The 15,712-nt window shown below is 43.9% G+C and overlaps 2 protein-coding genes across 2 annotated transcripts in view; both read left to right on the top strand.

Moving 5' to 3' along the window:
- The window catches only part of LOC143296949 (solute carrier family 22 member 6-B-like), a 32,046-nt gene extending 29,088 nt beyond the window's left edge, over positions 1-2,958 (top strand). Inside the window, exons 6-7 of the mRNA XM_076608995.1 lie at positions 1,357-1,508; positions 2,822-2,958. Coding sequence (XP_076465110.1) covers positions 1,357-1,508; positions 2,822-2,853 — 184 coding nt within the window. The 3' untranslated portion in view covers positions 2,854-2,958. The remainder of the gene's footprint in view (positions 1-1,356; positions 1,509-2,821) is intronic.
- Positions 2,898-15,712, top strand: part of LOC143296950 (organic cation transporter protein-like) — a 13,512-nt gene continuing 697 nt past the window's right edge. Inside the window, exons 1-6 of the mRNA XM_076608997.1 lie at positions 2,898-3,036; positions 7,118-7,252; positions 9,184-9,270; positions 10,826-10,944; positions 12,047-12,119; positions 13,510-15,712. The exon at positions 13,510-15,712 is cut by the window's right edge and continues 697 nt beyond it. Coding sequence (XP_076465112.1) covers positions 7,124-7,252; positions 9,184-9,270; positions 10,826-10,944; positions 12,047-12,119; positions 13,510-13,695 — 594 coding nt within the window. The 5' untranslated portion in view covers positions 2,898-3,036; positions 7,118-7,123 and the 3' untranslated portion in view covers positions 13,696-15,712. The remainder of the gene's footprint in view (positions 3,037-7,117; positions 7,253-9,183; positions 9,271-10,825; positions 10,945-12,046; positions 12,120-13,509) is intronic.

The raw sequence follows: 15,712 nt of genomic DNA, 5'->3' as shown, positions 1-15,712 counted from the left end.
AAAAAGTGTGTATGTGGGTGATGGTGATGGTTGTGACAACCACAGATGTCCTTTCTCTGTTTCTTTCACCTGTTACAAGCTCAGAAGTCTCTCTCTCTGTCTTACCAACACAAATACATGCCCACCCCCCTGTCCCTCTCGCCTCTTCCATAAACGGACTCGCATATTCACGCACACACTTACACACACACACACACACACACACACACACACACACACATGCATATGCGTGTGCTTTCCTCTGCCTTTCTTCCATTCCAAACTTTGTTTGAAAGATTGTACATACTTAATCAATAGCCTCAAAGAGCGAGCAAGCAAGCGAGCGAGCGAGCGAGCGAGAGAGAGAGAGAGAGAGAGATGAATTAAACTGAACATTATAATTATTTTAGAGTTAACAAGACAAGGGATTTTTTCCCATCTTGCCCTTGAAAAGGAAACAGTAAAACGAAACAAGAGAGAGAGAGAGAGAGAGAGAGAGAGAGAGAATCGCAAACCAACACCAGCTCGAACATACAGACAAGCATCTTCAGCTCGCACAGACAAGCAGCTCTCACAACTCCTGCCATCAGAATCTCCTCATCTCTTCCCCCACCCCCACCACACCACAACCCCCTCTCTCTCTCACCACCCCTTTCATATATCTCTTTGTTCTCTAGAACCCAACATCTCTCTGCGTCTCTCTCTCCCTCCCCCCCAACCCCCCCATTCCCCACCCTCTCTCTCAAACATCACAGAGTAAACCCTTCCCTATGCCGCTATTCTTCATCTTTCTGTTAGAAGCATTCTCGGTCACGTTCCATGGATATTTTCCTCCTCAGCAAGTCATGCGCGACAATGTGTGTGTGTGTGTGTGTGTGTGTGTGTGTGTGTGTGTGTGCGCAAGCCTTATCACGCGAGCATGTGTGCGTGCGTGCATGTGTGTGTATGTATATGCGAACATGCGTCCGTGCGTGCGTGCATTTTGTATGCGAACGTGTGTGTGTGCGTGCGCGCGTGTGTGTGTGTGTGTGTGTGTGTGTACACGAGTGGGCTTTTACGTGTATGACCGTTTTTACCCTGCCATGTAGGCAGCCATACTCCGTTTTCGGGGGTGTGCTTGCTGGGTATGTTCTTGTTTCTATAACTCACCGAACGCTGACGTGGATTACAGGATCTTTAACGTGCGCATTTGATCTTCTGCTTGCGTATATACACGAAGGGGGTTCAGGCACAAGCAGGTCTGCACATACGTTGACCTGGGAGATGGGAAAAAATCTCCACCCTTTAACCACCAGGCGCCGTTACCGAGATTCGAACCCGGGACCCTCAGATTGAAAGTCCAACGCTTTAAAACCACTTGGCTTTTGTGCCCATCAGGTACGTGGACGAGTCTCTGCGCTGGCTGATGGCGAACGGCAAGAAAGAGGCGGCGATGCGCATCATGGAGCGAGCGTCGCGCGTCAACGGCAAGAAGCTGACCTCCGTGCTTCAGACCCTGCAGGACAGCGAGACAGAGGCCCTGCACTGCGGTCAGTGTCTGTGTCAGTGTCAATGTCAGTTTCTCAAGGAGGCGTCACTGTACTGCGTTCGGACAAATCCATATTTACACGCCACATCACGTCTGCTTTGCAGGTGCCCGCCTGTCCAGCAGCATAACCCAACGCGCTTAGTCAGGCCTTGAGAGCATGCATAAAAAGAATATATATATATGTATGTGTGTGTGTGTGAATCGCAGTGGATTTCTTCTACTCAGTTTCAGTTTTTGCCACACAGGTCAACGCTTTTGTTGCCATGGGTTCTTTTTCAGTGCGCCAAGTGCGTGCTGCGCACGGGTTGTAGGTTTACCATCTCATCCCACCGACTAGACGCTCAGTTCGATTTTCCAGTCAAACTTCAGAGAGACGGCGAGAGCAGGATTCGAACCCAGACCCTCACGGACTCTGACTATGGTCAGAACCTGTATAGGCCTTTTTTCTGAGTCAGTGATTGATATGGATATTTTTGATTATGTGCCTGAGTGACTGACCGATATGGATGCTTAATAGTTATGCGCCGAGTGAGTGGTATGGATTCTTACGATTTTGCGCCCGGTGTTTGTATGTATTCTCTGTATAGGAAGGGGGGCTGGTGACGGTGGTGGTGTGAGGGGAGGGCTTAGGGGTGTAAAGAGTTTGAAGGGGTTTACCTATGGAGACATAAAGGCTCAACAGATTATCATTATTAATATTATCATTAGTAGTGGTATTAGTAGCAGTAGTAGTAGTAGTAGTTTTTTTCATTCCTTATTGTTAAAGACGTGAAGCCTTTAAGTCCCACTCACGCTAAAACTGAGACTGCCTTACCAAACTGTTGGTCCAGAATGTGTGTGTTGGGGTGGTGGTGGTGGTGGTGGGAGTTCGGTGGGTGTGCGTGTGCAACTACTACTATAAACACTGCCTCTACATGTGCGGGGAGGAGGGTGGGGTGGGGGTAAGAGGTGGAGGGACTGGTTGAAGGGAAGAAAGGGCAAAGAAAAAGTGGGAGAAAATCCTAATGAAAAACACACAAAAAACGTTCTACATCTTTTGTGTAAATGTTGCAATTTCTGTGTATTTATACATATGATGACATTTAGAGAATTGCTCTGGTTTTATGACAGTTGTGTACAGACATGTTTTCTTCTTTTTTTTGTCCATTGAATTTACTTTATGATAATGTATAACCAACACATGAAACGAAGTTCTTTACAAAAAAACAACAACAAAACCCACAGAAAGAAAACAACAAAACTGACTGACTGATTGATTCCTAACCAACACGACAAGTACACAGTAATAACAAGAACAACAACCTACTTTCGCAGAACCAAACTCCATCACACCGTCCTCCACCTGAAGAAGAAGAGGAGGACGAGGAGGAGGGCAAGGTTGGAAAGGGGCAGCTACCGGCCGGAAATGACGTGGTCCCCTCTGACGTGGAGCGGACACTGTCCAAGAAACAGGCCGATAAACTGACCATACTGGACATCTTCCGCCACCGCTTCCTGCTCACCAACGCTCTCATCATCTGGCTGGCTTGGTGAGTGAATGTGTGTATGTATGATAGTCGTGTCCGAGTATGACCATCAGAACAGCAGAAGAGGCAGCCGCTATCCCGACTATTTGGGCTAGAATTTGATTATAGTGGAGAGTGTCTTGCCCTGGTTACACCCTCCCACTCTCTCGGCGAAGAGGGGTTTAGGACAGTCGGCGTTGGGATGGTCCCTAAAGGTATCAACTAGCTCCCAAGGCTGCAGCACTAAGAGCCAGTGCAATTTTGCCTCCTAGTTTGAGGGTCCAAGTCCTTCACAAAAGACAAAGCTGTAAATAATATCCCATTGCACTGGAGAAACCATTGATAATACAGCTCTTATTTTGCTGTTGGCCCAGCTGTAAACTTAATGTCAATCTGTGATATAAGCCAAATGTTTGGCATCCTGGTGATAGTGGTACTTGTGTAAAGGGGGCGACGGGTGAGTGGGTGGGGATGGGACCAAGGACTTTGATGGGTGGTGGGTACGAGACAGGTCGGCGTGTGAATAAACGAGAGGGTGGCGGAGGGAGGGAAAGCCTTTGACTTTAAGGCTTGTCTTCAACGGGGAGTAACTTCTCAAACAGGGTGGCAGGTAAGGGAGAAGAGAGAGGGAGGGAAGGCTGCGTGAGAAAGAGGGGGCGGGGGGAGGAGAGGGGAAACGAGAGAGATGAGAGAAAGAGAGAGAGGCAGGAAAAAAAGTGGGGGTGGGGGGGGGGAGTGGAGATAGGAAGAATGGGGAGAGGGCAGGAGAGTGACAGATGAGAGGGAAGGGACAGGTGGGGGAGGGAAAAAGATAGAGAGAGTGGAAGGGGGGGGGGGGGGATGGGGAGAAAGAGGATGAAAGGGATTTTACAGATGAGAAGGGACAGATGGGGGAGGGAAAAAGATGAGGGGTGGGGGGAGGGAGGGAGAGGGATGGGGAGATGGAGGATGAAAGGGATTAGAGTGTCAGATGAGAGGGAAGGGGACAGATGGGGGAGGGAAAAAGATGCGGGGAGGGAGAGGGACGGTGAGATGGAGGATGAAAGGGATTAGTGTCAGAGAGAGGATAAGGAGGAAGGAAAAGATAGGAAAGGGTTGGAACAGAGAAGGAGAGGGAGGGTGGTAAAGAGGGTGGGTAAAAATAAAGAGTGGAAGGGAAGCAAGGAGGAGGAAACCGAGTGGCTTCAGAAAAAAACCCAACTCTCTCTCTCTGTGACTGTCTGTCTATCTATCTGCGTGTTTGTACACTCAGTAAGAAGAAACAACGACAAGGAAACAACTGGTCCACAGGCCAGATGGGGCCATCGAATGATTAGGCCCTAATATCACCAGGGGGTAGGTGGTGAAAAGAAGTGAAAATAGAACTGTTTAAAACAAGACAAATTGCAGGGAATATTGTACTTGATTGTATATTGAGAGTTCTCTCTCTCTCTCTCTCTCTCTGTCTCTATATATATATATATATATATATATATATATATATATATATATATATATATATATATATATATATCAACAGTGCTCTCTGGGTTTCAACAAATTTCAAACAACATGACAACACACGCACACATGACAACACACTGTTCAGTCTAATGCCATCCTCTTAGATGACTATAAATAAATGAACGTACATGACAACACACACACACACACACACACACACACACACACACACACACACACACACAAACACACACACACACACACACACACACACACACACACACACACACACATACACACAGAGTCAGTCACATCTGTTATGATACAACAGATAGCTAGCTAACTTATAACGACAGAACAACTTCAACAAGACACTGACCTTGTCTCGGAAATCAGTGTTGTCCCTCTGTAGTCTCTGACACTGTAAGTGTTGAATCAGCCTGGCATGTGCGCGCGCGCGCGCGCGCGTGTGTGTGTGTGTGTTTGTATGTATGTGTGTGTGTCTGTGTATGACCGTATTCCACTTTTGTTTCTTCACTTGTTTCACATTTTTGCACTTCCTCTTCGTTTTCTCTAGGCCTTCCAAACGGGCGACGATTCGGCACACTCAGATCATTTTCATGCATTGCGTTTCAGTAGAAAGCCATTAAAAAGTCTTCAGGTGAAATTGACAAAATTAGCACAACTCATCAACTATGATGACACTAATCCGATAAAAAAAAAAAAAAAAAAAAAAAAAAAAAACCCGAAGAAAAAACGAAGAAAGTATCGACAGTTTTTTTTCCTTTACATGCACACAAGCTGACGTTTCATTCCTTTCTACCTACGTTTCTTTTTTTAAAATGATGAATGGGAATGGATCAGCCAAAACGAGCTTTAAAAAATGGCACAGAAAAAGCATGCTCTTTCTCTTCCACCCAATGTGTCCCGCTGTTGAAGAATTGTAAAAATAATCAAATTGCAAGTTGTCATCGCTCGGTCTATCCACTTCGGAAACGATCGAAGTTTATGAATGTTTCAAATCATCTTACCAGTTCCAACATAAATCCCTGTGGGCCTGTTCTCCATTGATTTTTATCGCTTGATTCGATCTCCACGGCTCGAGCAGTCCTCACAACACTGTACACCATTATCAGAGAAATACCTTTACAGTTTAAGGTTTCATTTGGATTTTCAATTTCTTCAATTTTTGTTTTTGTTTTTTGAAGTCTTGTTTCGTCGTTCTATTTGTTCACCCATGTCCACAGAGTGGGAAAGTCGTCTGTTTGGTCTAAGGGAAATAACTTTCAATATTTAAAAGCATGCTGGAGTGGTGTACCTTTTGACCTGAAGGGCTCATTGCCGATAGGTCGTTAAACTCAACTCTACTGGTGTACTCTTCTTCATATATTTACCGCGTTAAAACAGGGAAGAGAAATCAACAAAGAATGAGAAAACATTTAGGTTGTTGTTAATTTTATAAGTTTCACTGTACAAATTGCTTATATCAATTCAGGATTTTGCTTATAGGTTTGTTCTTTTTACACAACCATCATTATCATTACTCAATATAAGTTTTAGATGTAACTTCCATGTGTATTTTTTTTTTTAACCATTTAATTCTTTTTCTTCTTTTTTTTTTTTTTTCTCTTCCATTTTGTTGTTGTTGCTGTTGCTTGCATATGTCTGTGCTGTCCAATGTTTACACTCTCAGTTTTGTTCATTCTGACTACTCTCATCGCTCTGGCAGTTGGCACCCCCTCCCCCTCCCACCGCACAGTTTTTTCAGGAGCATGGTTCATTTACGCACACACTCACACACAGACACAGACACACACAGACACGCACACACACATACACACACACACACACACACACACACACACACATGTATACGTATACATAGTGTATTGTTGACTTTGTGTAGTATGTTGTAGTATATTGACACTATGTTTCATTTTATGTCGTTATTTTAATTATTCATTCATTTTTCTGTTTCATTATTAATCAATTAATTTACTTATTCTATCATTGATTCATTTATTCATCTTTTTATTATGTATTTATTTGTCATTATATTCTTATACACTCGAAGGCCTAATCAGCATGTTGTCATATGCTTAGGTTGGACATCTGCCTTTTTTTTTCCCAGCAGATGTGGTGTAGCGTATATGGATCTGTCCATATGCTTAGAAACCTCCATCAAAATGGATTTGTATTATGTTGTATTGTATTGTAATTTTGTATTGTATTGTATTGTGCTGTACTGTACTGTACTGCAGTGTACTGCAGTGTACTGTGTTGTACTGTACTGTACTATACTATACTGTACTGTATTGTATTGTATTGTCAAAATAGATTTTTTTAAAATTCGGGATGCTCTCCAAAGGGGTTGGTTGTTTGTCAAGGAGATGATGATGACAATGACAATGATGGTAATAATGATGATGATGTTGCTGCTGCTGCTGCTGCTGCTGCTGATGATGATGATGATGATGATGAGAATGATAATATTGACGATAATGAGGAGGAGGAAGTGATTTCCTCTGTGTCCCGACACAGTGTTTAAAGGGGCGTGGTTTCTGACATGTGTGTGTGTGTGTGTTCGTGTGTGCATTTGTGTGTGCGTGTGTGTATGTGTGTGTGTTTCCGTGCCCTTCCCCTCCCCCCCTCCCCTCTCCAGGTTCACATGCGCCTTCTCGTTCTTCACGCTGTACTCCATGTCCACCACCCTGCACGGGAACCGCTTCCTCAACTACTTCCTGACGGCCCTCATGGAGGTCCCCCCAGGATTCCTCCTCTACTACCTGGTGGACAGGTGAGTGCCCTCACTGACTGACTGACTGACTGACACTGGGGAAGGGTTGGGATGGGATGGGTTTGGTTTGGTTTTGGGTTATGGCATGGGTTGGTTTGTGTTGTACTGTACTAGTACTGGGTTGTGTTGGGCTGTGTTGTGCTGTACTGGGTTGTGTTGGGCTGTGTTGTGCTGTGTTGTACTGGGTTGTGTTGTGCTGTGCTGTACTGGGTTGTGCTGTGTTGTGCTGTACTGGGCTGGGTTGTGTTGTGCTGTGTTGTACTGGGTTGTGTTGTGTTGTGTTGTACTGGGTTGTGTTGTGCTGTGCTGTACTGAGTTGTGTTGTGCTGTACTGGGCTGGGTTGTGTTGTGCTGTGCTGTACTGAGTTGTGTTGTGTTGTGCTGTGTTGTACTGGGTTGTGTTGTGCTGTGCTGTACTGGGTTGTGTTGTGCTGTGCTGTACTGGGCTGGGTTGTGTTGTGCTGTGTTGTACTGGGTTGTGTTGTGCTGTGCTGTCCTGTACTTGGTTGGGATGTGTTGTGCTGTACTGGGTTGTGTTGTGTTGTGCTGGGCTGTGTTGTGCTGTACTGGGTTGGGGTGTGTTGTGCTGTACTGGGCTGTGTTGTGTTGTGCTGTGCTGTTTTGTGCTGTGTTGTGTTGTACTGTGTTGTGCTGTGTTGGGCTGTGTTGTGTTGTACTGTGCTGTGTTGGGCTGTGTTGTGCTGTACTGGGTTGTGTTTTGCTGTGTTGGGCTGTGTTGTGCTGTACTGGGTTGTGTTTTGCTGTGTTGGGCTGTGTTGTGCTGTGCTGTACTGTGTTGTGTTGCACTGGTTTGTGTTGTGCTGTGTTGTGCTATGTTGTGCTGTACCGGGTTGTGTTTTGCTGTGCTGTGCTGTGCTGTGTTGTGCTGTGCTGTGTTGTGTTGTGTTGTACTGGGTTGTGTTGTGCTGTGTTGTGCTGTGCTGTATTGCACTGTTGTGGTGTGTTGTGTTGTGTGTGGTGTGTTGTACTGTAATGTGTTATGCTGTGTTGGGTTGTGTTGTATTGTGTTGGCTGTGTTGTGCTGTGCTGGGTTGTGTTGTGTTGTGTTGTGCTGAGCTGTGCTGTGCTGGGCTGTGTTAGGCTGTGTTGTGGTGTGTTGTGCTATTTTGTGCTGTGCTGTGCTGTACAGGGTTGTGTTGTGCTGTGCTGTGCTATGCTGTGCTGTGTTGTGTTGTGCTGTGCTGTGCTGTATTGCACTGTGTTGTGGTATGTTGGGTTGTGTTGTAGTGTGTTGTACTGTAATGTGTTATGCTGTGTTGTATTGTGTTGGCTGTGTTGTGCTGTGTTGGGTTGTGTTGTGCTGTGCTGTGCTGTGCTGTATTGCACTGTGTTGTGGTGTGTTGGGTTGTGTTGTAGTGTGTTGTACTGTAATGTGTTATGCTGTGTTGTATTGTGTTGGTTGTGTTGTGCTGTGTTGGGTTGTGTTGTGCTATGTTGTGCTGTGCTGTGCTGTACAGGGTTGTGTTGTGCTGTGCTGTTTGTGTTGTGTTGTGCTGTGCTGTGCTATGCTGTGCTGTGTTGTGTTGTGCTGTGCTGTGCTGTATTGCACTGTGTTGTGTTGTGCTGTGTTGGGTTGTGTTGTGGTATGTTAATCTGTAATGTGTTGTGCTGTGTTGGGTTGTGTTGTGGTATGTTGTACTGTAATGTGTTGTGCTGGGTTGGTTGGTTTGGGTTGGTTTTGGTTGGGCTCAGTTGCAATGCATTCTGCTTTGTGTTGTGTTGAATTCTTGGGTTTGGCTCGCTCGAGTTATTGCGTTGGGTTGGGTTGTACTGTGTTGTATTTGACGGTGTGTGTGTGTGTGTGTGTGTGTGTGTGTGTGTGTGTGTGTGTGTGTGTGCTGTTGTCCTTGATGCTGCTGCTATCATCATTCTCATTCTCATCGATGATGTCTGATGTCACTCCTCACCAGGAAAGGGAGAAAGACGGCAGGCCGCGTCTTCTACATTCTGGCAGGGACGGGTCTCCTGGGCGGGGGGAATCTTCAGGATATTCGAACGTAAGTCGCCTCAGGGCACACCGACACAGGCGCTTGAATGACTTGCATGCAAAGCACGAAGCACGCTAGGTCAGTAACGGATCGGCACAGGTACAACTAAAAAAAAAAAAAAAAAAAAAATCAGGCACAGGCGCCTGACGTGAGCAACAATCAGCTCTATGACAACAGTAATGTCCTTCTCTATCCTCCGGCGTTTTATGTGCGGCAGTTAGCAGCAGCTGATTAGTTTTCAATTAATTCCTAGTTGTGTTTGATGTCTCGTCATTATCCACGCTTGTTGCGCAATTTGCGCTGACCTTTTTTTTTTTTTTTTTTTTTTTTTCCTTGCGTCACCATTTTGATGGAAAATTAGTTGAGAGAGGGACTGTGAGAGGGTTGGGTGTGTGTGTGTGTGTGGGGGGGGGGGATGAGTGGTGGGGTGGTGGACAGGGAGGGGGGTGATGGGAAGAGGGGGGACGGAGGTGAGGAAGAGCACAGCTATGGAGGGAGAGGGAGACGTAGCTGTAAAGGGAGAGAGAGAGAGAGAGAGAGAAGTGATGCGCTGATTGTTGTTAATCGAATCCTTGCTTCATCCCATGAGGTGTAATCAAAAAACAAAGCAATATTAAACAAACAAACAAACAGCCCCTTCCTCACCCCCCCCCCCCCCCCCCAAAAAAAAGTATAATGACACTCAACAGAATAAAATGTAATGATATAATAGAATAGAATAGAATGGACTAGACTAGACAACTGCAATAGATTAAATTGAATACCATACCATACCATAGCATAATGTAATGTTCCTTTAGTAATGAACTGAAGAGTTTAAGGTTGATAACAGCAAACAACAATGGCAACAACAACGACAACAACAACAACATCAACGATACAAAGATCAAAAGCTGAAAACTGGAGAAAAAAAAAGAAGAAGTGTTTATGTGGTGTTTTTTGGGTTTTTTTCTTCTTCTTCTTCTATTCGATGGTTAGGGGTATTCGTTCAATTGCTCACAGTGCAATGTAATTTAATGCAATGCTATTCACTGCACTACATTAGTGACATATTACACTACACTAGAGAGAAAGGGACAAGAAACGACACGATACATCACATGACAAAACACAACATCACACACGACATGACAAGACACAACACAATACACGTTGCAATACCCAATACAAACGCGAAAAATCACATGTCATGTTGCTGTGCAGTCTCAAAGTCTGAACAGTGCATTAGGTTCATGGGAAAGTCAGGCATATGTTAGTAGTTGTTGTTGTTGTTGTTGTTGTTGTTCTCATTGTTATTGTTATCGTTGTTGCTTTGCAGCAGCTGTAGTTGCTGTTTTCTTCTCCTTCTTATTATTATAGTAGTATTTGCTTTGATATTATTAGTATTATTGTTATAATAACAATGATAATATTATTATTATTATTATTATTATTATTATTATTATACATGAAAATAACAGCAAGATGTGGTGTAGCGTTGTAGGGATCAGTCCCTACACGTTGACACCTCCTTCTTGGAAACTGAGACCGAAAGTGAAAGTGAAAGTGCAACTTGTGTGTGCAGACCACTCTGTGCTGGCCACGCTGTCTGTGGCCATGGCCTATGCTGGGCATGGTGGGGGCCTCGGGGCTGTTCGGGGCCGTCTTCTTCTTCACCCCGGAGATGTTCCCCACCAACCTCAGGTCAGTCAGTCATTAAGTCAGTCACTCAGTCAGTCAGTCAGTCAGTCATTCAATCAAGTCAATCACTCAGTCGTGTCAGTCAGTCAATTGATCAAGTCAGTCACTCAGTCTGTCACTTAGTCAAGTCAATCAGTCAGCTAGTCATTCAGTTACTCAGTCAGTCAAGTCAGTCACTCAGTCAATCATTCAGTCAGCTTGTCAGTCATTCAGTCACTAGGTCAGTCACTCAGCCAGTCATTCATTCATTCCGCCATACAGTCATTCATTCATTCATTCAGTCAGTCATTCGGTCAGTCATGTCAGTTGTGTCATTCATTCATTCATTCATTCATTCTGTCAGTCATGTCATTCAGTCAGTCATTCAGTCATTCATTCATTCAGTCAGTCAGTCCGTCAGTCAGTCTGTCATTCAGTCAGTCACTCAGCCAGTCATTAATTCATTCAGTCATACAGTCAATCATTCAGTCAGTCAGTCTGTCATTCAGTTATGTCAGTCAGTCAGTCAATCAGTCATGTTTGTCAGTCAGTCATGTCATTCAGTCAGTCATGTCTGTCTGTCTGTCAGTCAGTCAGTCATGTCATGTCATTCATTCATTCAGTCAGTCAGTCATCATCTCTGTCTTTTTTCTGACTGTCTCTTCTTTCCGTCTCTCCACCTGCCTCTTTCTGTTTTTACTTTGTTCACACACACACACACACACACACACACACATTCGGTGGAGTATGGGAACGCTGTAACAGTCCTCCTAATCGTAACAACACAACGTTGAAACAATCCAGTAACTTTAAGAGCCTGTGACTCAACATAACACATACACAAAAAACAACAACAAAACAAACCCTTCTTGACGTTGATCTAGATAATTATGGACATGCAAATTTCATCCATAGTTTTGACAAATGAAGCTTTATATTCCTTTCTTATTTTTGATTTGATCTAAAAGAATACGAAAATCAAACCACACGTAATGCAAACCTTTACTCTTAAAAAAAACAACAAAAAAACAAAACGAGAAAAGAAAAAAAGCGAACGTTTTTATAAGCTCATGAAAGGGGTGTTAAAAGGTATTTTAGTCTTGTGCTTTGTCAACTTTGTTTCCAGGAACCAGTCAGTGGGAATCTCCTCCTTCGTCGGGCGCATGGGGGGAATGATTGCTCCCTTCATGAACCACCTTGTGAGTAGTCCTGTACTACTACTACTACTACTACTGCTACTACTACTACTACTACTACTACTACTGCTACTACTACTACTACTAACTTTTGGCCAGTGTGCACAACAGTCCATAGGAGGAGGAAGAGAGGAGGAAGATGGAAGAAATGGTTAATTAAGATGCTCATCCGCCAATACAGTGTTTGTGAGGATCTGGATTTCGATTCCCGCCCTCTCTTAAGTTTTTTTTTTTTTACGCTTATAGTTGACTTCATCAGGTTTTTGCGCCTTATACATGTTATTATTATTATTATTATTAGTTGGGTTTTTTTTAAAATGTATTTATCTATTATTTATTTACTTCTTTTTTTTCTTCTCAAGGCCTGACTAAGCGCGTTGGGTTACGCTGCTGGTCAGGCATCTGCTTGGCAGATGTGGTGTAGCGTATATGGATTTGTCCGAACGCAGTGACGCCTCCTTGAGCTACTGAAACTGAAACTCTTCCACGTTTGACTGAAAAAAAAACAACCACGAACCCCCCCCCCCCCCCCCCCCCCCCCCCCCCAGAACTGAGCGTCTAGTTATTCAGATGGGACAAAAAAACAAAACAAAACCAGGGGTACCGTGTGCAGCACACTCTTAGTGCACTGAAAAAGAACCCACGGCAACAAAAGTGTTGTTCTCTGGCAAAATTCTGTAGAAGATTGTTTGTTTATCCACTCCGATTGGTACAGAAATATGTATGCATGCTCTCAAGGCCCGACAAGCATGACGATGATGATGATGATGATGGTGGTGGTGATGATCGTGATGATGGTGATGACAACGATGATGATAATGATAATAGTGACAAAGACGAAGACGATGACAATAAATGAAGATGACAACGATGACGACGAGGATGATGAAACTGACGACGACGATGATGATGATCAATATGATTATGATGATGGTGGTGGTGATGATGACAACGTTGATGGTGATGATGATGACGACGTTGATAACGATGACAGCGGTGGTAATGATGAGCAGCTGATTGACTGACTGACTGACGCGACTGTGACGCAGGCGGAGGTAGCGATCTGATGACGAAGGCGATGATGATGAACGAAGATGACAGCGATGACAATAAACGAAGATGACAACGGTGACGACGAGGATGTTGATACTGGTGATGATAATGACGATTATGATGATGACGATGATAATAATGATGATGACGAAGACGATGACAAACAATCAATGACGACGAGGATGGTGATATTGATGATGATGATGATGATGATGATGATGACAACGATGAAGACGACGATGACAGCGAAGATGATAATGACGACGATGACGATGATGATGACGATGACGAGGGGCACCTGTCTGACTTGAGTGACGTGGTGATGATGACTGTGACGCAGGCGGAGGTGGCCATCTGGGCGCCGGGTGCCCTGACCGGAGGCCTGTGCTTCACTGTGGTCCTCCTCTTCAGCTTCCTGCCCGAGACCAAGGGCAGGGAACTGCCCCACACCGTGCTGGACATCAAGAACTGGTCCCGCAGCCGCCCTCCGTCTTCCGAGCAGCGGGAGCTGGAAGATAAACGCTAAGAGCTCTTGAGGAGGTGGAGGGGGTTGGAGGGGGAAAGGGGTGGGAGGCGGGGTGTGTGTGGGAAGCATCAGTGAACTTGGAACTTGGAGGAAACGCGGAGAGAGAGAGAGAGAGAGAGAGAGTGTGTGTGTGTGCGTGTATGTGTGTGTGTGTGTGTGTGTGTGTGTGTGTGTAAGACAGGGGGAGAAAGAGAGAGAGGGAGAGAGAGAACTGATGGACAATTTGCATTGTGCTTAGCCAGTGGAGAAGAACTGAAGAAGAAACAGGAGCGACCAAAAAAAAAAAAAAAGAAAAAGACAGAAAGAAAGAAAAAGGGAGAACCGAAGAAACATGATCAAACAAAACAAACAAACAAACAAACAAACAAAAGCAAATAACAAAAATACAAGCAGAAAAATTGAACACTGGAAGAAATGTCTTTGTATTTGAAAAGAAAAAAACAACCAAACAAACCAACCCAAACCAGCATGTTTTTTTTAAAATCCTTGTTTGATTCAGTAATGAACTGAACTGTATGAATTAACAACAACAGCAACAGCAACAACAGCAACAGCAACGTCGACGAAAAAACGTCAACCACAGCCATACACTATATAGAAAAACCCAATGTTGGAAGAAATGCGGCTTTTTTTTTTTTTTGTTTTTTTTTGTTTTTTTTGTTTCATTTTTCTTTTTTCCTGTTCGATGGTTGGTATATTCCTTTAGTGATGAACTGAAGAGTTTGAGGTTGATAACAGCAAACAACAATGGCAACAGCAACAACGGCAACAACAACAACAACGGCAACAACAACATCAACGATACAAAGACCGAAAGCTGAAAACTGGAAAAAAAAAAAAAAGAAAAAAAAAAGAAGTGTTTATGTGGTGTGTTTTTTTCTTCTTCTTCTAATCGATGGTTAGGGGTATTAGTTCAATGATAAACTGACTTGTTGGAAGCTGAAAACCACAAAAACAACAACAGTAACAAACACCGTATGCTGAAAGTTTAAAAGAAATGTCTTTGTGTATATATATATATATATTTTTTTTTCTGCTTGATTGTTGGAGGTATTCGTTCAGTAATAAACTGAACATATCTCTTTTTTTTTTCTTCTTCTTCTTCTTATCACCGAGCGTCACATCGGAAGATCACAACGAATGTTTTGGGGAGGAGGGTAATACATGAAATTTAAAAAAAAACACAAAAAAAAACACACACACACACACACAAAAACAAACAAAAGCACACACACACACACACACACACACGCACACACACATACGGACACACACACACACACACACACACACACAATGCAACACACACACACACACACACACGAACACACACACACACACACACAATAGCAACCCCAAAATTAAAAAAAAGCAACGATGCATATAAATGGAAAATCATTTACATACAAAAAAAACACAACTACAACAACAACAAAAACAAAAACAAAAAAAAACAACAAAAAAAAAACACGCCACGAAATTGGCAACTGAATGTACATGCACGCGCGCATTCAGTCCCCTCCTCATACTTTCCGCCTCCAAACACACACACACACACACACACACACACACACACACACATATGCACACACACACACACACACACACACGCAGGTACGCACAGATAAATAAATACACGCATGCACACTCACACACAATACTTGTCACGCGAATGCTCTGTTGTACATACCGCCACAGCTTTCCCGATACTTGTGGCCGGCCAGACCACGTTCCTTTGTATGAAGGTGCATCGCTGGTTGTGTGTGTTTGTATTGCATTGCACTGCATTGCATTGCATTGCACTGCACTGTATCGCATGGTTCCGCGTTTGTTTTGTATTGTTTTGTATTGCATTGTTTTGTGTTGTATTGTTTTGTGTATTGCATTGCATTGTATTGCGTCGTTCCACGTTTGTATCGTATTACTTTGTATTGTATCGCATTGCATTGCATTGTATTGCAGTGCATTACATCGCATTGCGTTGCATTTGCCAGTGACAACCTTTTTTTTTTTTTTT

Source organism: Babylonia areolata, chromosome 22, assembly GCF_041734735.1.
Source record: "Babylonia areolata isolate BAREFJ2019XMU chromosome 22, ASM4173473v1, whole genome shotgun sequence".
Classification (NCBI taxonomy): domain Eukaryota; kingdom Metazoa; phylum Mollusca; class Gastropoda; order Neogastropoda; family Buccinidae; genus Babylonia; species Babylonia areolata.
This window is presented reverse-complemented; position numbering and strand designations above follow the sequence as displayed.